The sequence below is a fragment of the Odocoileus virginianus genome, chromosome 12 (assembly GCF_023699985.2).
Source record: "Odocoileus virginianus isolate 20LAN1187 ecotype Illinois chromosome 12, Ovbor_1.2, whole genome shotgun sequence".
In the NCBI taxonomy this organism is placed as follows: domain Eukaryota; kingdom Metazoa; phylum Chordata; class Mammalia; order Artiodactyla; family Cervidae; genus Odocoileus; species Odocoileus virginianus.
Genome location: NC_069685.1, coordinates 1,827,772 through 1,854,225, shown reverse-complemented (window position 1 = coordinate 1,854,225; position 26,454 = coordinate 1,827,772). Strand labels below are relative to the sequence as shown.

General features: G+C 42.7%; 1 protein-coding gene and 1 non-coding gene across 3 annotated transcripts in view; one reads left to right on the top strand and one right to left on the bottom strand.

Annotated features, from left to right (window-relative positions):
- Positions 1 to 12,185: 12,185 nt before the first annotated feature.
- Positions 12,186 to 26,454, bottom strand: part of MAP9 (microtubule associated protein 9) — a 73,820-nt gene continuing 59,551 nt past the window's right edge. The window contains exon 14 of one of the 2 annotated variants that reach the window (XM_070474701.1): positions 12,186 to 12,278. In XM_070474701.1, the coding sequence (XP_070330802.1) occupies positions 12,219 to 12,278 (60 nt within the window). In that variant the 3' untranslated portion in view covers positions 12,186 to 12,218. Of the gene's footprint in view, positions 12,279 to 25,513; positions 25,568 to 26,454 lie in introns of those variants that run through there. The other variant, XM_070474704.1, reaches the window with a different exon arrangement.
- TRNAG-UCC (transfer RNA glycine (anticodon UCC)) lies at positions 19,016 to 19,088 on the top strand. Its single transcript has one exon. It is a non-coding gene; the product is annotated as a tRNA-Gly (tRNA).

Genomic DNA, 26,454 nt, shown 5'->3' with positions numbered 1-26,454 from the left:
AATGTTGTCTCTGCTTTTTCATATGCTGTCTAGGTTTCTCATAGCTTTTCTTCCAAGGAGCAAGCAGACGTCTTTTAATTCCATGGCTGCAGTCACCATCCACAATGATTTTGGAGCCCATGACAACAAAGTCTGCCACTGTTTCCATTTTTACCCCATCTGTTTGCCTCGAGGTGATGGGACGGATGCTGATCTTAGTTTCAACAATAATGGAGTGGGTAGCCATTCCATTCTCTAGGGAATCTTCCCCACCCAGGGGTCCAAGAGAGTTCTCTCCCATTGCAGGGAGACTCTTTACCATCTGACCCTGACCCTAAACCTAACCCAATTTCTTCTCTCAACTCTCAGGCATTCTACTTAGCAGAGGAGAGCCATGTGCTGATTTATGCTATTTGTCAGTCGCTTGCTTTTTGTTAAATGTAATCGCTACTCCCTGATGCAATGTTCAGATTTCTTTCGAAAAGAATGAAGTGAAGTGAAAGTCGTTCAGTTGTGTTCGACACTTTGTGACCCCATGGACTAGACAGTCCATGGAATTCTCCAGGCCAGAATACTGGAGTGGGTAGTCCTTCCCTTCTTTAGGCGATCTTCCCAACCCAGGAATTGAACCCAGGTCTCCCGCATTGCAGGATTCTTGATCAACTGAGCAATCAGGGAAGTCCATCGAAAACAATAAACAACTGCAAACACTTTATTAAACACGCGTGTGTAATTCCCTGAAATATTTCTTTGTGGGAAAGAGAGCCCCGCACAGCCCACTTCACTTGGCACTTGGCTCCCGCTAGTGCCAAGCCCGGTGTTTCCGAATTTCCCGCTGACCGAGACTCCAGGTCCACAGATCGCCCCTCGCAGCTGATCTCCGAACCTGGCCTCGGCGGAGGCGGGAGGCGGATGCGGACCTGCAGGCGTCAGAGACCGAGGACAGGGAGCGCGGGCCTCTGAAAGGCGGGGACGTGGTGGAAGCTGTCCAGTTCTCGCGAGGTTTCGTCCTGACCGGAACCGGCGACCGCTCCGCGGAGAGAGTGGGTTTCGCTCACAGGAGGGAGCCAAAGGCTCCGGGGTGGTAGCTGCTACACGGGGTCCGAGCCGGGGGAGAAGCTGTCACCCGTAAAAAGCCAGTTCTCCCGAGAGTCACCCCTGGGGAAGTCCAAGGCACCGCTGGCCTCTTCCTTCGGCTGTGGGGGCAGCGCAAGCACACCTTGCTAGCTAAAGAGAACCGCTCTAAGCAGAGTGAGAGCGGGGCCAGGGCGGAGCCGGCAAACCTCGCGATAAGACTGTTCGGAGCAGTTGGGGGCGGGGCGGGGGGGGGGGCTTCAGCACCGAGGACAGCGACCGGGGGGCGGTGCCTGGGCGGCGAGGACGCTCTTGGACGCGTCTTTTCTGGCTTTGGAGAAAGAAAAATCATTTCAGACTGGATGTTTCCCTTTGAGGCTAGGATACTGGGCCCTTCAGCGCCGCACGATAGTCTTGCATACTGCCGAGGGCCGCGGATCCGCCCTGCGGGTGCCCGACCTCGCAGTAAGGAGAGCGGGGGCTGCACCGCCAACGACTGTCTGGTTTTAATTAAAAGATTTCCTGAAAAACGGCACTGTGCGCAGCCTTTTCTGACCTCATAGATCCCTTTTAGATTGTTCAGCCCTCGTTACCCTTTTGACAGCCGTGTTCTCCGTGCATGTTATCCTTAATCTTTCCTAAAATGTGTGTTTGTGCTGGATACGCCAAGAAAATAAATACAGGTGTCCGGGCTCCCGGGGAGCTGGAGCTCAAAGCGGATCTAGTGAAACAAACCAGCAGCGTCTCTCCAGGTGGTCATCCGGTGGCTGCACCCCAGCATCACCAAGGAGCGGCTGGAACAGCAGCTGTACCTGCTGCCCGCACACCTTTACCACTGAGCTCAGGTGAGAAGACTTTACCAACATTAAGAGGCCAACCTGGAGTTCCCTGGCGGTACTGTGGTTAGGACTCTGAGCTTTCACTGCTGGGCCTGGGTTCAACCCCTGGCTGAAGATGGAGAAGCTCTATACAGTCAAGCTGTATAAAGAAGCTATACAGTCAAGCTCTGTACAGTCAAGCTCTAACCCACAAGCTGAACTGCAGGACCTTTGATTTTCTACCTCTGAGGAACTGGCCTTCTAACCCTGGCTTTGTGCTGTAGAGAGGCCGACCTAAAGTGCCTCTCCGAAATCTTTAAAAAGATCTGTTAATATTTTGTTTGGTTTTCTTGCTAAAGAATATCCAGATTGTTGAAAGTAACTGAGAAGTTATTCTTTTGGCATAAAGTTTTTATCTGAAGTAGTTTGTTGTATCCAGGAAAAGAAAAATAAAAAAAAGAGACGTCTTGAATTTCTTACTATTTTCATTGTTGTCTCTTCTTTTAGTCTTTATATTCACCCCCACTCAAGAGCATACATTAACTTTAGAAATCCTGATGACATCCTTTTTTTAGAGATCGTTTTGATGGATATATCTTAACTGACACTAAAGTTTGGGTCATTACTTTTTAAACCCTTTTTATAATTTCTAAGTCCATTAACTTTTGCTGGATGTTTGTGAATTTTAATTAAGAATCCTTAGATGCTAATCTAAAATCATTTCATAAATTTTGATTATGTTATTGTGATTATGGACTTATGTTGAAAATTAAAATTACATATAAGCCAAAGAATTCTAGCAATTTTGTGTAGTAGTGACAACCTATTTATGTACTTTCACTGGACAGTGAAGTTTTTCTCATAAATGAGTGTTCTGGATAAGTAAACTTGACTCTTTTTATGTTCAGAAACTAAATTATTTTATCCTAGTACTAGGCAATAGGCATTATGGATGCAGCATTAAATGAATCAGACATTGTCCCTGTCAACCAGAAGCCTTGCTCCCCTTTTGGTTCTCGACTTTATTCTGAATGTGACAGTGAAAGTGTGAGTCACTCAGTCACGTCGGACTTTTTGCAACCCCATAGACTGTAGCCTGCCAGGCTCCTCTGTCCAAGGAATTCTCCAGGCAAAAATACTGTAGTGGATAGCCATTTCCTTCTCCAGGGGATCTTCCCGACCCAGGGACCAAACCTGGGTCTCTTGCATTGCAGGCAGATTCTTTACCATCTGAGCCACCAGGAAAGAGTTGAATATGAAATAAATACACAAAAGTGATGATGTCCCTAACCAAGTCCCTTATGATCTAAGTCCTTGACGCTGTTTGTAAGGGCCTGACACTTTTTACCTAATTACCTTTTTCGCTAAGTAACGCCCTAACACTGTGCTAACCAACGTCTTGACACTATCTCTAATTAAGATGCGGATACTCTCTTTCCCCAAGCTCCAAGGATGTCCTTATCTAAGGCCTTGACATTGTCTCTGATTGCCTGAGCTGCCCATCACTCATACTCAGATGCTGTCTATAACTAAAGGTCCTGATGCTGTGCCTAAATCCCTGATGACATCCATAACCAACAGTCTTAAAAAGCTTTAACTAAGGCCCTGATGCTGACCGTGATGGTCTGTCCCTTACTAATGCTTTGACACTTTCCATAACTAAAGACCTGGCACTGTTTCTAACCAACCGCCTGACTTGCTGTCTAACTGATGTGAAGAACTCAGCCTCTCTGCACCAGTGCTAAACTGAATCCTAGAGACATACTTTTAGGAAGTAGAAAAGATTAGTTTTATCACTTTGCCAAGCAGTTGGGGACACAGCAGACTGATATCCTCAAAAATGTGTGTCCCAATGACAAAGGATTTGGTAATGAATTTGTAGAGATAGTTCAAGGACAGTTTTTTATAAGGATTAGAGTGTGTTCAGGACTGCACTCCTTTAATCTGGCCTCAATGCTCTCTTAATCGGCTTCTCTGGAATGAAGAATCATCTTCCATTTGTTGGAGTTTTAGTTTCATAAGGAGCTCAAAACTGTTGTTATGTGTATCTCTTAAGGCAGAGCCAGGACCCTGCCTCAAGGTTGCACTATTGTTCTTGACTATTCCTCCCTTGTCTCTGCATCCCCTTCCTTCCCTGATTAGCAACTGTTCAAATCTGTGCTTTGGAGCTCAGGGAAGGTCCCTGCAAAGCACTGGGATACACGGAAAGACTTCTGCGCCCAGGAAACCCTGGTGTCCGTCTCAGTTTCACCCCCTCTTCTCTTTGATACTTCTCAATCTTGCAGAGATCAGATGTTTTATAAGAAAAGGAATAATCATTTCAGATTGAGACATTAATCATAAGTTTGGCAGAGGAACTTGGTTTTAGGGAGACTCATTTTTAATCCCCACTTTGATTTTATCTTTCCCCACATCTTTCAGGGGGTGGGGTGATGACCACTCTGGCTACTTCCTGCTTAAATGGGGCATAGGCCTGGCTAAATTTGGGGGAATGGATATCAGAGTAGTAATATTTGAGTTTTAAGTCCTGAATTAGAATCTTGTATGATTAAGATCTCAACCTCTTGGTCTGCTATTTTAGTGCAACAAACCTAGTTAAAAGTAGGAGGAGTGACTGGTGTAGAATGGACACATAACACATATGTGGCTGAGTCCCTTCACTGTTCACCTGAAACCATCACAACATTGTTAAGTGGCTGCACCCCAATACAAACTAAAACGTTAAAAAGCGGGAGTAATAACCTAAACTTTAATAGTAAAGATACATCTCATTTCCTTAGGAATTCAGGAGGCTAAGTCTGAAACCCAGTCTGGAAAAAGCACTTTGCAGAGACTTTGCAGCCTGTCGTCTGATTCTACCTCAGTAGGTTCTAACTTCTGATGTCCTATTAACATATTCATAACAGGAGCTACCAACTGTTACACATATGTCCTGTCTTTCTATTAATATCTGATCTAATGTCATTGTTTAAAATTTAACAGTTAGGAGAGGAGTTCTTGAAAACTAAAGTCGCAGCTACTAGCAGACATTGTTTTGAGAATGGCTAGTGGCATCCCAAGTCTGACATGGCTCAGACATATAAGTTCAACACTACAGGAATGCATCTAAAATCACACCTACAGTGGTCACTTAGTTTTGCCTTGGATGCCTGAACCATAGGTACTCCTTTTTGACTTTCAAAAGCACCCCCTTCCTCAATGCCAAAATAGATGTATGATGCATGTCTGAAAGGCCATGAAACAGGCCACTTTGGTCAGTAACATTTCAGTTAAACCATGTATCAGAGTGACATCCTCATACCTCAATATGTGAAGATATTTTTTTCTCCCTTTTGATTACAAGTCTTCAAAAGAGAACACTGATGATCAAAATATCTATCCCTCGGTGCAGGAGTGATTCAGCTCTTTGCCCCGCATGTGTATCATGTCCCTCAGTGCTAGGACGCTTCTCTGTTTGCTGAGGTAGTCCATCTGGGGGGAACACTGATCAGGCATTGTGAACATGCTCAGAGGCATGTTAATAAGAAAATGCTTTGTAGGCCATATATTTTATCATTTATCCCCAGTTGTCACACAAGTATTATACATGTGCTTTTAGAAGTAGACCTAAAGTAAGTAGTGATACATCATGCATCATGACACTGATAACTTCACTAGATAATTTCCCTTTCCTTCTAAATAGGGAAAAAGCAAAGCTAACATAAATATGAACTTTAGTACAGAGGTGTCATTCATCCAATTGGTCGAAGTCCTAATTAGCTTGAAGGGAAGGAGTTCCCTATATCTGGAAAATATATCTAAACCAGTAATGAAAGAAAACCATAACCATAACCGTGTTCACCAGTTCACTCAATCCTTCTGTTAACTTTTCATTAGGCCATCAGATTTTCAAGTAAGATTTTTAATTTCTTATCCAGTTCAGTGCTATGATATGATATTTGTTAAAAAGTCCTCCACATCAACCTTCTTGAAGGTGGAGCACTTTTGCAAAATTGTTAAAGTACAATAACTGTCTATAAATCATGAAAAGACTTAAAAGGTCATAGTTAAACATTCATTCACAATGTAATTGACCAAGGAAATTTAGTTACTATTTTGACATTCAACATTTAAAAATAACTAGAATTATGACTGATAACATTTTATCAGGACATACTAGATTTTTATGAATTCCATGTAATTTAACATACTAATCAAACATTTCTAAAATGTCTCAGGGTCTTTTAAAGCATCTCAAATTTAGCTGGAGATCAAAAGAACTATTACAATCTGTCAAATAGTAGTTACTTAGCCAAAAAGAATAGTTAATTCCAGCACAAATACAGATCACTTAAAGGCAAAGGAACTCACAAGCACCTTCCAAATGAAATTTCCTGGAACAAAAAAATCACCCAAATGGGAACCAAGATTACACCAAATATACAGAGTTAAAAGGACTTCAGAGTGCATGCCAGGGAGTTGCTACATGCGGGCCAAGGAGTGGCAACATCCCAAGTGCTACTTTTCTGGTTTCCCAAATTAATTCCTTGGAGTAGGACATTTGAGTAGGTCCGAACAGGACAAGTGACATTGTACAGGAGGCAGGGATCAAGACCATCCCCAAGGAAAAGAAATGCAAAAAGGCAAAATGGTTGCCTGAAGAGGCCTTACAAATAGCTGTGAAAAGAAGATAGGCAAAAGGAAAAGGAGAAAAGGAAAGATATACCCATTTGAATGCAGAGTTCCAAAGAATAGCAAGGAGAGATAAGAAAGACTTCCTCGTGATCAATGCAAAGAAATAGAGGAAAACAATAGAATGGGAAAAACTAGAGATCTCTTCAAGAAAATTAGAGATACCAAGGGGATATTTCAAGCAAAGATGTGCACAATAAAGGACAGAAATGGTTTGGACCTAACAGAAGCAGAAGATATTAAGAAGAGGTGGCAAGAATACACAGAGGAAGTGTACAAAAAAGATCTTCACGACCCAGATTATCACAATGTTGTGCTCACTCACCTAGAGCCAGACATCCTAGAATGCGAAGTCAAGTGAGCCTTAGAAAGCATCACTGTGAGCAAAGTTAGTGGAGGTGATGGAATTCCAGTTGAGCTATTTCAAATCCTGAAAGATGATGCTGTGAAAGTGCTGTGCTCAATATGCCAGCAAATTTGGAAAACTCAGCAGTGACCACAGAAGTAATTTTGAAGAAATCTCTACCTGAGGAGCTGACACTGTCTGTAACTAATTCCCTGACTCTTTCCCTAACTAACATCCTAATTTTGTCTCTAAATAACACCCTGTGCATTCTCCAGATAAGAATACTGGTGTGGGTTGCCATTTCCTCCTCCTTCAGGGGATCTTCCCAACCCAGGGATGGAACCCACATCTCTTTTGTCTCTTGCTTTGGCAAGTGGGTTCTTTACCACTAGCGACACCCTGGTGGCAGGTGGACCAATCCCACACTGGTCCTAACTAAGGGACTCTCAAGAGTCTTCTCCAACTGTAGGAGACAGGAAGAAGAAAAGAAAAGCAGGCCCGGGCAAGGGCCACAAAATAAATTTATAATTATTGACAAACTGGATGCTATAAGGCATGAGACTCTTGGAACAAGTTCAGAGGGAACAGTTCATAGTCTTGAAAACAAGATATGATCCTGGGGTTGGAAAACCGATCCCAGACTGTTTCTCAACGCGCGTCTCAGAGTCACATGCTTTATGTATCTGGTGGGAAATCTATAAATAAGAGTATTAATCTTAGTTACTGATTTGTTATTGATTAGTGTTTCTTAGTTACTCAATGGTTAATGATCATTTTGTTCTTTGGCCCTGACGGCCGAGTTGTAGCTTAACTTCTCGCATATTCTTTCCTTCACGGCTGAAAGTATAACAAAGCTGGCTTGGATTCGGTATCTGCACCTTCCCCTTGGAGCGGTGGTGGTCCCCGATCCTCGCTTTTCCCTGGGTTACTGTGTCTTGTTTCTCATTCTCCTGTGTGTCACGCTTCTGGAAACCCTGCTTCTTGAGCCGGTTTCCACATTCAACACCACAGCTGGAGTGTCCCTAATAGCCCTTGATGTCCCTACATTTGCCTTAGCCTGTCTGTTACTAAGGCCCTGAATATGTGCCTATGTTTCTGACCATGTACTAAGACCCTGATCCTCTTTCTAAGGCCTTGATGCTATCTCTACAGAAAGCCCTGATAATGTCTATAGTAACAGCCTGACTTTCCCTCACTAAAATCCTGATGTTATTTATAATCAGTTCAGTTCAGTCATTCAGTTGTGTCCGACTCTTTGCAACCCCACGGACTGAAGCACACAGGCTTCCTGCCCATCACCAACTCCCAGAGCTTGCTCAAACTCATGTCCATCAGTCAGTGATGCCATGCAACCATCTTGTCCTCTGTTGTTCTCTTCTCCTCCTGCCTTCGGTCTTTCCCAACATCAGGGTCTTTTCCAATGAGTTAGTTCTTGGCATTAGGTGGCCAAAGTATTGGAGTCTCAGCTTCAGAATCAGTCCTTCCAAAGAATATTTAGTACTGGTTTGATCTCCTTGCAGTCGAAGGGACTCTCAAAAGTCTTCTCCAACACCACAGTTCAAAAGCATCAATTCTTCAGCACTCAGCTCTCTTTATGGTCCAACTCCCACATCCATACATGACTATTGGAAAAACCATAGCTTTGACTAGATGGGCCTTTGTCAGTAAAGTAATGTCTCTGCTTTTTAATATGCTGTCTAGGTTGGTCACAGCTTTTCTTCCAAGGAACAAGTGTATTTTAATTTCATGGCTGCAGTCACCATCTGCAGTGATTCTGGAGCCCCCGAAAATCTGTAATAGGCTGAGTTGTCTTTCAATAACCTCCTGATCCTGTCCATGACTAAGGCCTTGTATTTTTACTTAAGTAGATCTCTGATGCTGTCCCTAAATAATGCCCTGACCCCGAGCATAACTATGGACCTGATGCTAGCCGTATTAAGGTCCTGAAGATGCTGTTAAGTTACAACCTGAACTTCTTTAACTAACATCCCCAAGTTATTTCTAACAGAAGCCTTGATGCTTTCCTTAACTAGGCCCCGGGCCTTCCCTGGTGGCCCAGACAGTAAAGAATCTGCCTGCAATACAGGAGAACTGAGTTTGATCCCTGGGTCAGGAAGATCCCTTGGAGAAGAGAACAGCAACCCACTCCAGTATTCTTGCCTGGAGATGTGCATGGATAGAGGAGCCTGGTGGGCTATAGTCCTTGGAGTTGCAAAGAGTCAGACATGACTGAGCAACTAACATTTTCACTGTAACTAAGCCCCAGATACTATCTTTAGCTAAGGGGAGGGCCTGAACTATAACCTATGAAGGCTCTAACCCTATCCCTATCCCTAAGACCTTGACCCTATCTCTGACTTATGCCATGATGCTGTCCCTTATAGCCTAAGCTGTCACAAAATAAACACCCTGATCCTGTCCATAACCAAGGCCCTGAATATGTCCTTACAGAAGTCTCTGAGGCATTCTTAACTTATAGCCTGAACTGACCCTTGCTAAGGCCCTCAGTTACCTCTGAGTAAGGTAAGTAAGGTAACTGACCCTAAGTAAGGCCCTGATGCTGGCTCTAACTAACAACCCAGTACTGACCCTTACTAAGTCCTCACCTGTGGGCTGTCCCAGGCTGCTGGGCAGTTCCTTCTTTCTCCGCATCTCTTGCCAGCTGCCATTGGCCAGTCTAAGGTTCTGCAGTGCAACGGGCCCATGCAGGATGAGCCTGAGCAGGCTCACCTCCAGGACGATGATCCCAGCTGCTTCATCCTCCAAGGGACAGCTGTTCAAGGCGGGACTCTCTCAGCCAGGGTCTGATCATGTGTTCTATGTTCCTATTTGTTGTAAAACCCTTGGAGTTACCTCAATAACATTTTTAAATGGATCTCCCTCTTGATACATTTATGAGATAAATTACTGAATTAAAATTCAGGAATGACATTATTAGAATGAGCAGGAAGACACAGGATGTCCCCCAGTGATCTATTTGGAGGATTTTAAAACTCTAACATGAAAACACTCTCATCATCTTGAGCATCAGCAAGGTGCAGGAATCTGCTACATTCTTGTTAGGGAAATAAAATAGAAGTAGTCTTGTTCAGGCTTCACAGGTAAAAGAGTACAGCAGGCCTCTGACCTTGCTTCCGACCTACTGGACACTGCCCTGACTACGGCTGTGGGTGTCAGCCACGCCTGCTGTGGAAGAGAAACACAGTAGGAAGCAGATCTTGGAACTTAAGTCTGTGTGGAGGAGGTCTAGCCGACTACTCCCTGGACTTAGCAACATTCCAAGATTTGCAGAACAAAGCAAATAGCATTGTAAAAAATTAACATAGTACCAGAGCTGCAGCTTTGCTCACAGACTGATAATGATATCCACGATTGATCTGTGGCCTGGGGATTATTAGGGGAGGCCCAGGAGACAGCAGTCCAAAGTCTCAAAGCAGAAGCTCTGCCTGGGACTGCTTCTCATTTGGAACTCCGGATTGCTGTCACACAGAACTTTCCAACACTGTTTAAGATTGGATGCCGGCAAACCCAATTTGGTGATGTATGTACTATTGCTCTCCTCTGCTGTTTCTATTTCTTTTTTCCTTTTAATGTTAGTATATTGAAAGTAGACTAGATAGTTCACTAATAAATATTTGTATTGTTTATTTGAATATAATGAGTGACTAATTTTTTTAACAAATCCTTTGAACCTGAGACAAAAGTGAAAACATTTGGCAAAACAATTCTTGATTTATCCCTCCATTTTTTCCAGAACCTTTCCTTCAGGAGAAATTGCTGAGCTCTGTAGGAACTGTGAATGGTGACTATCAGGTAATTCCAAGACTGAAAAGCAAGAGGGAAAGAGATGGGAGATGAGAATTGATGGGGAGAAACAGGGGCATCCATGTTCAACCACAGCCTGGGAGTCTGAGTTAATCTCCAGTGAAGGTAAGGACTACCAGGAGCTGGCCCCCCTGACTTTGTCACCTGGGGACAGCCAAACTGTCGTGGCCATTTTCAGGGAAATAAAGAAGGTAGGAGAGCACCCCTGAGAGCCAGATTGGAAAAAGTAACTGCTATGAAGTAAGATGCATTATTCAAGAAAGTTAAGGATGATCTCTTTGTTCTCAAAAGAATTGCAAAGACTCTGTGTTCTTCTGGAGGCATGCCGAAGCCTCCAGTCTTTGAAGGCAGCGATGAGAAGGAGCCTGGGCTCAAGACAATCCAGCACTCACTCCTTGAGGGTGCTGAGGATGACCAGTCTCTCCTCATGAGCACTGTGGGGCCGGAAGGCCCCTTATCACCTGGGATGGGAGGCACCCCACAGGCACCCCCACTTGACCAGCAGAGGACTGGTGGGCTACAGACCTTTATCAAAGACATGATTTGTAAACATCTTATGCCATTTTGGATGGTGGATTATCTTTTACCTTACTCCTTTTGTGAACAGCAGTTTTCATTTTAAAGAAGCTCAATTCATCTATTTGTCTTTTGTTGGTTGTGCTTTTGGTAGCAAATCTAAGAAATCATGGCCAAATCCAAGATCATGAAGTTTTACTTCCATGTTTTTTTCCTATGAGTTTTGAAATTTTGGTTCCTATGTTTAGGCTCTTGAGCAATTTTGAGTTGACTTTGTATAGAGGGAGAGGCAAGGGTCCAATTTTATCCTTTTGCATGTGGGATCTCATTGTCCCAGGATTCGTATTAATTGTTTGGGAGAAAATATCTGTAAATGATGTCACCAAACATGGTCCAATTTCCAAAATATACAAGCAGCTCATACAACTACCTGACCCCCAATAAAAGGTGGGCAGAAAGTCTAAATAGACATTTCTCCAAAGAAGACATACAAATGGTCAATAGACATATGAGAAGATACTCCACATTGCTAATTATTAGAGCAAAGCAAATCAAAACTGCAATGAGGTATCACCTCATACTCAAGATGGCCATCAGTAAAATGTCTACAAATAAAATCTGGAGAGGGTGGAGAGAAAAGGGAACCCTCCTACATTTTGGTGGGAATTGGTGCCGCCACTGTGGAAAACAGTTTGGAGTTTCCTCAAAAAAACTAAAAAGAGAGTTGCCATATGAACCAGCAATCCCACTCCTGGGCATATATCCAGACAAAACTATAATTCAAAAAGAGACGTTCACCACTGTGTTCATAGCAGCACTATTCACAATAGCAGAGGCATGAAAGCAAACTGCTTTTCCAACAACTGATGAGTGGAGAAAGAAGATGTGGTGATAAGACAGCCATCAAACTTTATTATAGAGGTCAAGACTCACCCAGACCAAATTCAAAGTTGGTGATACTCTTTTTCCTTGTAGGAGTCCATATGGTATTAAGAGGTACTGTGGGAAGAGTGTATTATTAGCCACCATGTCTTGGGTCCTGCAGTGATCTGGATTGCAGTAGAAACAGTGAGATTTACCATTACAATATCACATTACTTCAACAAATATATTAAAAAATAAATTCAGTAAAGTTGCAAAAAAGGAATCAATATACACAAATCAATTTTGTTTCTATATACTAATAAATCATCAGAAAGAAAAATTAAGACAACAATACCATTTATAATTCCATGAAAAAAAAACTACCTAGGATAAATTTAACCAAAGACCTGAAAGGCCTATAATCATAAAACTATAGAGCAGTGCTAAAGAAAGAAACTGAAGACACAATGGAAAAATATTTCATGCTCATGCATCAGAACAAATTATTATTAAAATGTTTAGTCTACCCAAAGCCATTAACAAAAGGTGCCAGGAAAAAGATACCATGTTCCAAAGAACAACACTGGTCACCATCTACACTGCATATACAACTAACTAAAAATGCACAGTATTCCATAAACTCTTTTCTCCTGAGTCCCCTGAAGATGGACCCCACACCCTCAGCAGTCAGCTGCACACAGGAAGCTTCTCCCCACTTGTTCATTTTTTCCTCTTGTGGCATCTCTTCACTGGTGGGTCCTGAGAAATCCCAGCTCCTGTCAGTGTGGACACTACCCTTTTGTCCAGAAGCCTAAGCCCTGATGGGTCATGAGGAGACAAAGCTGCTGTCTGCTTGTCACAGAGCAAAGTCTATGGGCAAGATGCACCTGTGCCCCTAGGGGCAGAGATGCGGGTTCTGTGCACCCAGTGAGATGTCAGAGAAGTTCAGGGAGCACCACACTTAACCAGAGGCCTCATCCCAAATGTCAGAGAAGTGCAGGGAGAACCACACTTAACCAGAGGCCTCATCCCAAATGTCAGAGAAGTGCATGGAGCACCACACTTAACCAGAGGCCTCATCCCAAATGTCAGAGAAGTGCAGGGAGCACCACACTTAACCAGAGGCCTCATCCCAAATGTCAGAGAAGTGCAGGGAGAACCACACTTAACCAGAGGCCTCATCCCAAATGTCAGAGAAGTGCATGGAGAACCACACTTAACCAGAGGCCTCATCCCAAATGTCAGAGAAGTGCAGGGAGCACCACACTTAACCAGAGGCCTCATCCCAAATGTCAGAGAAGTGCATGGAGCACCACACTTAACCAGAGGCCTCATCCCAAATGTCAGAGAAGTGCAGGGAGCACCACACTTGACCAGAGGCTTCATCCCAAATGTCAGAGAAGTGCATGGAGCACCACACTTAACCAGAGGCCTCATCCCAAATGTCAGAGAAGTGCATGGAGCACCACACTTAACCAGAGGCCTCATCCCGCATGTCAGAGAAGTGCAGGGAGGCCTGCATCTTAACCTGAGGTCTCATCCCAAATGCAGTTCTGCTGCACATACTGAGTTTGAAGCCAGACTGAAATGGAGCCAAATATCTCACCATATCTTCAGAAACAATTAATTAGAAACCAAATGGAATGAAATGAATGTAGATACAAACTTTACGGCTGAAACCAAAATTCACTCAAAATTGCCCATAGACAAATTTCAGTTATCAAACTATAAGAATTCTAGACAAAACTCTACGTGACTTTGGCTCCAGTGATGAGTTTTAGAACATAACACCAGGCTTCCCTGGTGGTCCAGTGGTTGAGAATCTGTCTGCCAATGCAGGGGACACTGGCCCAATCCCTGGTCCCAGAGGATCCCACCTGCCACAGGGCAGCTAAACCTGTGTGCTACAGCTATTGAGCCCATGAGCCTAGAAGCATGCACTCCACAGCAAGAGGCTACTGCATGGAGAAGCCTGCACATCGTAACCAGAGAGTACCCCCCCACACACACACACACATCACAACTAGACAAAGCCAGCACACAATAATAAAGACACAGTGCAGCCAAAAATATAAATAATAAAAAATAACAACTTTTAATAAAAAATCTATCAACAAAAGAAAAAATAATGTGGATTTTATAAAATTAAAAATTTCTACTCTATGGAAGACATTAGTCAGAAAACCAAGAGACAAATCACATACTGGAAGAAGCTATTTCCAAAACATATTCTAATAAAGGATCTGTAATAAAATTATACCAAATGACCCTATTAGAATTTGGTAAATGTTGAAACACACACCTGACTAAAGAAGATAAACAGATAATATATAAGCATATAAGAATATACTCAAGATGCTGGTGGAATGCATGTACAACCAACTTTGAAGACAGTTTGGCAGTTTTCTCCAAAGCTAAACAGTCTCACCTTAGGATATAAGAAGCATACCTCTTGTATTTAGATAACTGCTTTGAAAAACTGTTAATTAAAGGCTATCATCAAGTAATGCATGGCAGTTCTATTCATAATGGGTAAAAACTTAAACATATCAGGATGTCCTTCAGTAGATGAATTTATAAGCAAATTATGGCACAAACTTGTCAAGGGAAGCATAATACAGCACCCCCAAATATGCCCATTTGACAAAAGGATTATTTGGGGCTGATTATTTTAAGAAACAGCAGAACCAGGAGAATCTTTGAAAACCAAGTAGAAAATGCCTTTTTATGAAGTAAATTTGTTTTTACTAATGATATCTCCATTTGAAAAGATGTGTCCCTCTCTGAGTCAGGAATTGGATGATGACTAAATATCAGGAAAAGTTTGTCAATAGAATGGACCTGGATGTAAATCTGTGTAACTGCCATACTCTTGTTTACAGTGCTTTGCCTAATAACCTCTCTTAATTGGCTTCCTCCATTCCCTAACATCCTTCTTTCTATCTTAGCTGAAGATAGCATTTAAAAATGGTTAAGTCTTGGGCCATTTCAGAGAGTGACTGAGTTTTCCCAGGTATCTTTCAAGTATACAGGAGGTATGCATGGCATATATTAAACTTCTGATTATTTTTTCTCCAGTTCAGCTTCTTTTCATTACAAGGGGGAATCTCCATGAAGAACATAGAAGAGTAGAGGGAAAATTATTTTTCCTTTTATATGATGAAATGCAATAGCATTCAGAGATATAAAGGAATGAACCACCAACCCATACTAAAAAAAAAAAAAAAAAAAAGGATGACTCTAACCCTTATATTGCTAAGTGAAAGAATCTAGTTTGAAGTGCTACACACTGTATGGCCTTATTTATAAGACATTCTAGAAAGGGCAAAACAGACATGATAAACAGTTTATGGCAGATGTCATTGAAATATTCCATATGACACCTTAGTGATGACTACCTGCCACTAGGCATTTGATCAAACACATTAGATTTTTTTAATATACAATCCAACAAATAAATTTTTATCTGTTCAAATTTAGTTATTTAGGGTATGGGAGTGTCAAAGACTGGAATGCAAAATTTCACAAAGAATCTAACTGATCGAGAAATGTATGAAAGAACTCAAGACTTCCCTGGTTGTCCAGTGGCTAAGATTCCACGTTGCTAATGCAGGGGATGTGGGCTCAATTCCTAGTTGGAAAACTAAAAGCTCACATGCCATACAGCATGGCCAAAAGATTAAGAGGAAGAAAAAGAAGAAACTCATACTTGGTGGTGGGACAAAATGGGCTGAACAGAGTTAACTGTGGAAATAAATGGAACCTGCAGGTCAAAAGCAAAATGTACCATATATACATAAAGAATGGACTCTGAGTTCTTTCCCATGGAGGGTAGTAGCTAATAGTTCTGAAACTACTGTGTCAGTCATCGAATGGAACAAGTACTGAATTCGATAAATGACAAGTAGTGGAAGCCAGTTTTCTTACCACTGGTGTGGGAAGTTGCATAGAGACAAAGGGAGAAGTTTACGATATCCATGTCATAACAGATCAGGTTGGAGGCATCAGTATAAATGGTCTGTAGCCTCATATATATACACATAGGAAGTACATGTGGAAGTACTTGTAATTATATGTGTGTGCATAGGTTGGGATGCATACACACATTTCCATGCATTATCTGCTGAGAGTATTAAGCTCCCACATGCAAGTTTTTAATACTATTCTCTAATAAAAAAGGAACAAGAGCTCTTTGAATAAAGGACTGATAACTAGGACTGAGAAAGTAAATATGTGAATCAGGATAATGTTAAAATGTAGAAAGAATTACCCCCAAAAAACACACAAAAGATAAATTATGTAAAAGAAAAACAAGACCAAATGGAAAAAGCTCTCAATAGCCAAAATAAGAATGAACTAAACAGTCTAATAACATAGTACTGGATTATAGCCAAAAGTTTAAAATAAATTTCATGTGTCCAAACTGGTTAAAATAAATTACATAATTTTTATGAATGGTGTTAAATAGAAGTTTCTATGCAGAAAAATTCTAAACAATTGATACAGACACTCAGCTGTCCACCAAGTATTTGGAGCTAACTCCCCTCTCCTCAAATATGGGTCCTGCATTATGACTTCTTCCTAAATAAGACACACAGGATGAACATGGGAAAAATTAACAAAGAAAGAGAACAAATGTGGGCAACAATGTAGAGAAATTGGAACTCAAACTTTACTTGCAGAGATGTACAATGATGCAAACTATGTATGCAAAACTTTGGCATTTTCTTAAAAATATAAAATTGTAATCATCATATGTTTCAACAACTCCTCCACTCATAGGTATATACTCAAAGAATTTAAAACATGTGTTAAAATATAAACTTATACATCAATATTCATAATATTGTTCTTAATAGCCTGAGGTAAAAACAATTAAAATGTCCACGAATGGATGAATAGATAAGCTAAATAGAGTAGATCCATAAGATGCATTATTCTGCTATATAAAGAATAAAGTAAAATAGAGACACAGCTGTGGAGAATAGTAGGGAAGATCCTCAAAAACCTAAACACAGAGTTAATGTAGAATCCCTCAGTTCTGTTCCAGGGTGTACAACCAAAATATTTAAAAGCAAAGACTGGGACAGATTTATACCCCATATTCATACTAGCATTATTCACAGTAACCAAAAGGTGGAATCAACACAAGTGTCCTACAGCAAATGAATGGATAAACATAATGTATTATATATACACAATGGGATACAGTTCAACATTTATTAGTTCAGTTCAGTTGCTCAGTTGTGTCGAACTCTTTGCGACCCCATGGACTGCAGCACGCCAGGCTTCCCTGTTCATCATCAACTTCTGGAGCTTGTTCAAACTCATGTCCATCCAGTCAGTGATGTCATCCAACCATCTCATCCTCTGTTTCCCCTTCTCCTGCCTTCAGTCTTTCCCAGCATCAGGGTCTTTCCCAAGGAGTCAGTTCTTCACATAAGGTGGCCAAAGTATTGGAGCTTTGGCTTCAGCATCAGTCCTTCTAATGAATATTCAGGACTCATCTCCTTTAGGATGGACTGGCTGGATCTCCTTGCAGTCCAAGGAACTCTCAAGAGTCTTCAACACCACAGTTCAAAAGCATCAATTCTTCAGTGCTCAGCTTTCTTTATGGTCCAACTCACACATCCATACATGACTACTGGAAAAACCATAGCTTGACTAGACAGACCTTTGTTGGCAAAGTAATGTCTCTGCTTTTTACTATGCTGTCTAGTTTGGTCATAGCTCTTCTTCCAAGGATCAAGTGTCTTTTCATTTCATGGCTGCAGTTACTATTTGCAGTGTTTTTGGAGCCCAAGAAGATAAAGTCTGTCACTGTTTCCATTGTTTCCCCATGTATTTTCCATGAAATGATGCCGTGATCTTAGTTTTTTGAATGTTGAGTTTTAATTCAACTTTTATAACTAAGGTAATTCTCACATTACGATGTGGATCAACATTGAAGTCAATATGCTAAGTGAACAAGCCAGCCACAGGAAGACAAATGATATGATTGCACTAGTGTGAGATATCCAGATAAGCCAGATTCAGTTATAAAGTAGAATATGGTTGCCAGGGGTTGAGGTGGTTAAGTGTTCAATGGTTAGTTTCAGTTGGGGAAAATGAAAAGGTTCTGGAAGCAAATGGTGAGGATATTTTGACAGCAATGTGAATGAAGTTAATGCTATAGAAGTTATAAAAACCTGAAATATTTTTAATCATAATAAAAAGATAATGATACATGTTACAACATGGAAAAACACTGAAAACACCCTGAAACACGAAAAATATGGTGAAAGAAACCATATAGAAAATACCACTCAGATCATACTCATCTTGTCACTTTAAATCCATGAAGGTTTCTAACATGAGGGAAAGCTCCATTGATGGCTCCAGAAAAAGAAAACTGCATTAGAATGAAGAAACACAGTTGCACAAATTTGGGCAGCTGGTGAAAGTGGAAGCAGTCTCGTGAATAGGACTGTAATGTGGAAACATATTATCCCTCATTTAGGGATTATTTGCTGGTTCCCTGAGAGAGTGGCCCTGTTTTGGGTGAAACACACTGTTATTTGGTGTGAATGTAGAAAACTTTGTATTGCGATTTAAAGTTGAAATATTTGAAATTTACTAGAAAGTAAATCACTTTTCAATACACCCATGTAACATGCTAGAAAATCAGAGATGACATCAGATATTGCTATAGAGACCAAGACTTGCCCAGACCAAACTCAACTAAGCTGGTGATGCTAATGGCCCTTGTAGGAGTCCACACGGTATTAAAAGGCACTGCGGGAAGAGTATATTAGTAGCCACTATGTATTCGGGTGCTGCGAATGACCCTGATGTAACTTAAACAGTGAGATTTCTGAATTCTAGCTTTCCACATAAAACTACCAAAAAAAATTGTCAGAACTAAAAAGTGAATTCAAGGACTTCCTTGGTGATCTAGTGGTTAAGACTCTGCACTTCCACTGCAGGGGGTGTAGGTTCAATCCCTACTTGGGGAACTAAGATCCCACATGCTGAGTGGCATGGACAAAAAAAAAAAAAAAAGAAATAAACGAACAAACAAAAAAACATGAATTCAGTAAAACTGAAAGATCATTTGTGATTCTCTATATGAATAATGAACCATCAGAAAGAGGAATTAAGGAAATAATCTCATTTACAATTGCATCCCCCCAAAACTAAGAATTTAACCAAGGACTTGAAAGACCTGCAAACAGAAAACTGTTAAGACATTGATCAAAGAAACTGAACAGACAGAAATGAAAAGATACCCCATGCTCACAGGGGAAGATATTGTTAAAATGTCCATTCTAACCATAGCAATGTACACATTCATGCAATCACTACTGACATTTCAGTGACATTTTTCACAGAAACAAAAATAATCTTAACACTTGTGAGGAGACACAAAGGACCTAGAAGAGCCAAAGTGACCTTGAGAAAGGAGAATAGGCTGCTGGCATCTCACTCGCTGACTTCAGTCTACATTATGCAGCTAAAGACACCAAAGGAAGTGTGGAATTGGTACGGAAACAGGCATAGAGACACGAGGAACAGGAAGCTCAGGTATAAATCTACAGCCATGTGGTCAGTTAATTCACAAAAAAGTAGCCGAGAACATACATCGGGGAAAGGACAGTTCCCTTAAAAGCAATGCTGGGAAAAACAGACACGGCACACCAAGGAACAACACTGGACAGCTCTGTCTAATACCACAGATGAAAGCTGACTAAACTCCCACCTTTCCACATCAAGCCCTTCCAGTGCTGGGCTGTCTGAAGACAGACACTGTCAGCAGTCGGCCACACACAGGAGGCTTCTCCCCACTTTTCCTCACCCTCTTCTTCAACAGCACCACCTCCACGCAGGTCCTGAGGAGACTGGGCTCCCACCAGCATTAACTGAAACCCACGATGTCCCAAAGCTGCAGCCCCAGCAGATCTGAGGAGACCGGACCCCCACCAGTGTAAACTGGACCCTACAGATCCCCGCTGAAGCCTCGGTGTATGCTGAGAGGCTGCCTCGGGGAGCCAGGTGCTCCTGCAGACGCACCCCGGGGATGCAGAAGTACCCGCAAGAACACTAAGGTGCAGCCTCCCTCACAGCTTAGTGGAGACCCCACCCCCGAGGCAGTTCTGCTAGGTTCATTAAACTGTGAAAATTCAAACTGAAATAAAGTATTCCAAAAATTCTCCAACAAGGTTAATGATCAATTAACATGAAACAGTATGGAATGAAATATAATCACCTAATTAACTCAAATTTATTAATAGACAGTTAAAATGTGAAACTATAAAAATTAAATATATAAACGTAGAAAATCTACATGATCGTGGGTTTGGTCTACTGATCATGAGCTTTGAGTTTTCACACATAAAATGTCCACAAAAGAAAAAAATATTGTGGACCTTATATAATTAAAGATGTCTACTCTGAAAGGCCTTATTCAGAAAATCAAAAGACAAGCCACAAACTGGGAGAAAATTATTTGTAAAACTTTTATCTGGTAAAGGATTTGGACTCAAAAATAGACAAAGAATGCTTAAACAGTCCCATGAAAAAATGGGTAAGGATCTGAACAGACATCCAGCCAGAAAAGATATATAGATAGTGAAAATCATACAAAAACATGCTCAACATTATATGCCATTAGGGAACTGCAAATTAAAATCATAAGATATCACACCACACCTATTAGGACTGCTAAAAATGATAGAATGATCTTGGTTCATTTCCAAGGAAAACCATTCAACATTATAGTAATCCAAGTCTATGCCCCAACCAGTAATGCTGAAGAAGTTGAAGTTGAATGGTTCTGTGAAGACCTTCAAGACCTTCTAGAACTAATACCAATAAAAGATGCCTTTTTCATCATAGGGGACTAGAATGTAAAAGTAGGCAATCAAGAGGTACCTGGAATAACAGGCAAGTTTGGCCTTGAAGTACAAAATGAAGCAGGGCAAAGGCTCACAGAGTTTTGCCAAGAGAACGCACTGGTCATAGCAAACACCCTCTTCCAACAACACAGGAGAAGACTCTACACATGGACATCACCAGATGGTCAATGCTGAAATCAGATTGATTATATTCTTTGCAGCTGAAGATGGAGAGGCTCTATACAGTCAGCAAAAACAAGACCTAAAGCTGATTATGGCTCAATCATGAACTCCTTATTGCAAAATTCAGGCTTAAATTGAAGAAAGTGGGGTTTTCCACTAGACCATTCAGGCATGACCTAAATCAAATCTTTATGATTATACAGTGGAGATGATGAATAGATTCAAAGGATTAAATCTGGTAGACAGAGTGCCTGAAGAACTATGAACAGAAGTTCATGACATTGTACAGGAGGCAGTGACCAAAACCATCCCAAAGAAAAAGAAATGCAAGAAGGCAAGGGGCTCTCTGAGGAGGGTTTACAAATAGCTGAGGAAAGAAGAGAAGAAAGAGCAAGGGAGAAAGGGAAAAATATACCCAACTGAATGCAGAGTTTCAGAGAATAACAAGGAGAGGAAAGTGAACAATGCAAAGAAACAGGAAAACAGTAGAATAGGAATGACTAGAGATCTCTTTATTAAAACTGTAGATACCAGGGAGACATTTTATGCAAAGATGGGCATAAGAAAAGGCAAAAAAGGCAAGGACCTAACAAAAGAAGAGATTAAGAAGAGGTGGCAAGAATATACAGGAGAACTATACAAGAAAAGCCTTAACGGCCTGGATAACTGTGATGGTGTGGTCACTCAAGTAGAAACAGACATCCTGGAGTGTGAAGTCAAGTGGGCCTTAGGAAGCATTACTACAAACAAAGCTAGTGGAGGTGACAGAATTCCAGCAGAGTTATTTCAAATCTTAAAAGATGATGCTGTTAAAGTGCTGCACTCAATATGCCAGCAAATTTGGAAAACTCAGCAGTTTTCCATGACTTTTTCCATGGAAAAGGCAGATGAAAATTTCGAAGAGGCAGATGTATCAGAGATCAAATTGAAAAGGTAGAGGAACCCGAGAACAAATTGCCAACATCTGTTGGATTACAGAAAAAGCAAGGGAATTCCAGAAAAGCATCTACTTTTGCCTCATTGATTACTCTAAAGCCTTTGACGAAATGTGTACAAAGGCCTTACAGACTGGAGGAAAGGGTTTGGAACTGCCCCATTGACACCATGCTTGCTGAGTTGGTGCCTACAGGCCAAGCAGGATAGTCCTGGCCTAGGTGTTTTCTAGGTTTCAGTGTCCCTGAGTTATCCTTCCTGTCCTGTCTCCCACTGCCTTTTTTCTTGCTTCCTCACCTCTGCCTGGGTAGACTTCCAACAGCAGGTGGAGGTGACATATCCTCTTCCTAATCAAGTGGCAGCTGGCAGTCCTGCAGAAGGTCCAACAGAGCCCCACTCAGATGACCACCTGAAGTGCTGTGGCCACCCCTCACTCCCTCTTGCCAGCCCAGCCCTGTGGCTTCTGAAAGGACAGAGAAGATGGCATCAAGTCCTTGCTGCCTAGAGGGGGTATTTATAAAGAACTCAACCTGGGCACTCATGGGAGCGACTGGCCGGCTGAGTCAGGTACCCAGGTCAGCCAGTAGGTGTCCGTCAGCGGGCTCAGAAATGGGCCTTGCTGTGCTGGCCAGGTCCGAGGAACAGGTGTGGGTCCTGAGGGCCAGGATGGACACGTGGCTGCTGCTCCGGCTTGTTTTCTAATCATTTTATCTAGCCCACAAGTGAGAGAGAATTTCATGGAGATCTTCTCTACATGAGAGGAACACAGGGGTCGGAGAGAGGAGAGGTGGTGGCCACGTGGAGACGGGGCCCAGTGCCCTGAGTGGTGTGGAAGCCTCTGGAAGACTTGCTGGAAGGAGGCCACAGAGATCACAGACCTGTCCAGGAGCTGCTGTTTGTTAGTCCAGGTCTTGCTCTGCAGTGCTCAGGGTCAGGTCTGACCAACAGGTGGGCTGGGGGTGCTATGCAATGAGGGTTCTCTGTGCATGGTCCCTTTGTGCCGAGTCCTGAGGGGTGCCTGCAGATGGGCCCCATGCTCTAGGAGGGGCCTGCCCGTGTGAGCCTCGTGGTTACTGGGTGCCTGCCCACAAGAACACCACGCTCCTGGGAGAGGCATGTGACTGAATGTCCCTTTTGTGCAGCTGGCGCAGAGTAGCTTAGCGACTCCCTCGGGGGCATTGCTGGGATGAGATAGGAAGCAGGACACTCTGTGGGGCCTCTGAACCCTCCTGGGCCCATCCAGAGTGAGGAGGTCCACAGGCAGGCACTGGCCACTGTGCTGTGTGGGGACGCCCCCGGGTACCTCTTGCTTCTTCCACCTGAGACCACAGAATCCTCCCCAAGACAGAGCAGACAGCCTACGCTGAGCAGGTGGGAGCTCCTAGCGACCTGCGGGGACATGAGAAGGAAGGATCCAGCAAGAGGTGGGTGGGCACCCAGGCAGACCCATGGGGCTTGGGCCATGAGGGCACCTTTCTGGGTCTGAGCTGGGAGTGGACAAGCAGGTGGTGAGTGTGAGCCCAGAAAGCTGCTCTGTGATGTGAGTCTGAACCTGCTTCAGAGTGACAAGCCTTCCAGATGATCCCCAAAACAGGACTGTAAGACAAATCCTATTAAAAGAATGTAAGTGAATCCCCCTAAGAGGAGGCTCTGTGAGCTGGTCCTAGTAAGGTGTGAAAAGGACAGATGGGGACCTTGCTATGAATAGGCAGTCACGCTGGGTGGATGGGGGTTATGGACACCACTCCATGGCCCCAAATCTGACCTTCTGGGTGGGTTACTTGGATTCTCAGAGCCTCAGCTTCCCAGCCAGCTTATGGAGTGATGGTAGCATGGACTGACCAGTAATTTGTTCAGAACAGGGTAGAAAAAGGTCTCCTAGAAATTCCACAGAACACTGTCAGGATGGGACTCACAGGCCCTGTTTCCCACAGATCTGTCTTCCACATCAGGATAGCAAGCCTAAGCCAACTTGCAGCAGCAGATCCCAGAGACGGGCTCGGTTTGGCAGGTCCTACTGTTTCCTGAATCTTGGAAGGAGCAGGCTCCAGCGGGCAGTGCCAGGTTCATCCCACGACCTCGGTCAGATGACAGAGTTAAGACTGGAAGTGATAAGGTGCATGAGATTATTATGTTCCCTTGGCATAGTGATGAGGAAGCACGTAATCTCTGTGATTTGCTTTCTCAAAACCCATAACCCCAGTCTGATCACAAGAAAAACACCAAACAAACCCCAGTGCTGCACAGTTTACAAAATACCTTGGCCAGTCCTCCTCCACACTCGCAAGGTCACAGAGATCAGGAGTGTCCAAGCCCAGAAGAAACCAAACAGACATGATGATTACATCTTGCTTTGGATCCTAGAACAGGAAGAGTTTTAATGAAGGAAACCTGAATAAAATATTTCCAGCTAATAATAAGGTTTCAATGTTTATTATGACAGTTGTGCAGAAAACTAGAAAGAAGAAAACTTAAATAAGTCAAATAAGAGAAAGCTGTTGTACTAAACTGAAAATCTAGAGAAAATTGGTGATTTCTTTGTAAAAATACATTACCCGAATGGACCCTAAATTCAAGAAAATGAAAAAGACGAATTAAACGTTTAGGGATCCCTTCCACTTCCTGTTGTCCTCTCAGTGTTCTGGGGTTTCCCTCCCCCAAGAGAGGGAATAAAAGGGAAAGAGCCGTTCAGAGCTCCCTAGTATCTCCCTAGTATCTCCCTCCTAACCCTAGCCATGCCCGCCCCACCGTACCCCCGCCCCTGTCATGAGGACACCCCAGGAAGGGTCGGGGAATATTGATTCGATGTGTCAACTAGGATGTTTCTTATGACCAGGGACTGGACACACTTACTGATAAAATAAACTAATATTTGCTGGTTTAAGAATGGGTTTGGACCTGGTAGACCCATCCAGTGGTGCATACTCTCTCAGTGTGACTTGCTCCTCTCCAAACCTTCGTCCTGCCTTCAGGGAGCTCCCTTCACAGGCACAGTCTCTTTCACTGTGTCTGGGGCTCCAAGCAACTCTAGGCTGACAACCCTTACCCATCCATTTTCCCAGAAAGGATTTCTCCTTTCCTTGGTTTCCATGAAAAATCATGACTTTAAATTCCTTTGGCCTGGCTTGAGACAGACTCATCCTTGAACCCATCACAGGAGCTAGAGGATGGAAAATAGGATTGGCTATACACGGATATTAAATCCATCTTCAAGCTGAATGTAACATGGAGCCAGCCCTCTGGAACTGTTTGGAATGGAAGCAGGTGAGGTATAGTTCCCAAAGGAAAGCTGAGGTGCTAGACTTGGGTATAGAGAACAGATACTGGTTTGGAAAAAGCAGCCGTTTTCATGTCAATGACAGCTTACCGCACCATGCAAAATCTGACACAGGAGGATGAAAGGGGTTCACTTAGGGCCAGGGGCTGAAGCCACCCAACCAGTGCTGTTACTGGCCTCCCACGACAGCAAGAAGTTCTTCCATTTTCTGAAAAAGCAAAGTAGGTATCAGTGGTAAACTCAAGTCTCCTACCTTAGGCATTGAGTCCTTACATCTCAGACTGGCCCAGAATAGCCCATGTGCTCTCAGAAGATACACAGACCTCATTCCTATCCCTGAGAGGTGGCAGCCCTTGAGTCATGCCAGCTTCTGGCCATATTAATTACCCATCTCTGAAGAACAACATCAACAACCGTAGATACTCAAATGACACCACTCTAATAGCATAAAGGGGAGAGGAACTAAGCCTCTTGATGAGGGTGAAAGAGGAAAGTGAAAAAACTGGCTTAAAACTCAACATTCAGAAAATTAAGATCATGGCAAGCAGTCTCATCACTTGATGACAAATAGACGGGGAAAGAGCAGAAACAGAAAAAGATTATATTTTCTTTGGCTCCAAAATCACTGCAAATTGTTCCTGAAGTCATAAAATTAAAAGACACTTGCTCCTTGGAAGGAAAGCTATGGCAAAGCTAAACAGGGTATTAAAAAGCAGAGACATCACTTTGCCAGCAGAAGTCCCTACAGTCAGAGCTATGGTTTTTTCCAGTTGTCATATACAGATGTGAGAGTTGTACCATAAAGAAAGCTGAGTGCTGAAGAACTGATGCTTTTGAACTGTGGTGCTGGAGGAGACTCTTGCAGTCTTGGACTACAAGGAGATGAAAGCAGTCAATCCTAAAGGAAATCAGTCCTGAATACTCATTGGAAGGACCAATGCTGAAGCTGAAACTCCAATACTTTTGGTCACCTGATGCAGTGAGTCACCTGACTCATTGGAAAAGACCCTGCTGCTGGGAAAGATTGAAGACAAAAGGAGAAGTGAGCGGAAGAAGAGGATATGATTGGATAGCATTACTGACTTAGCGGACAAG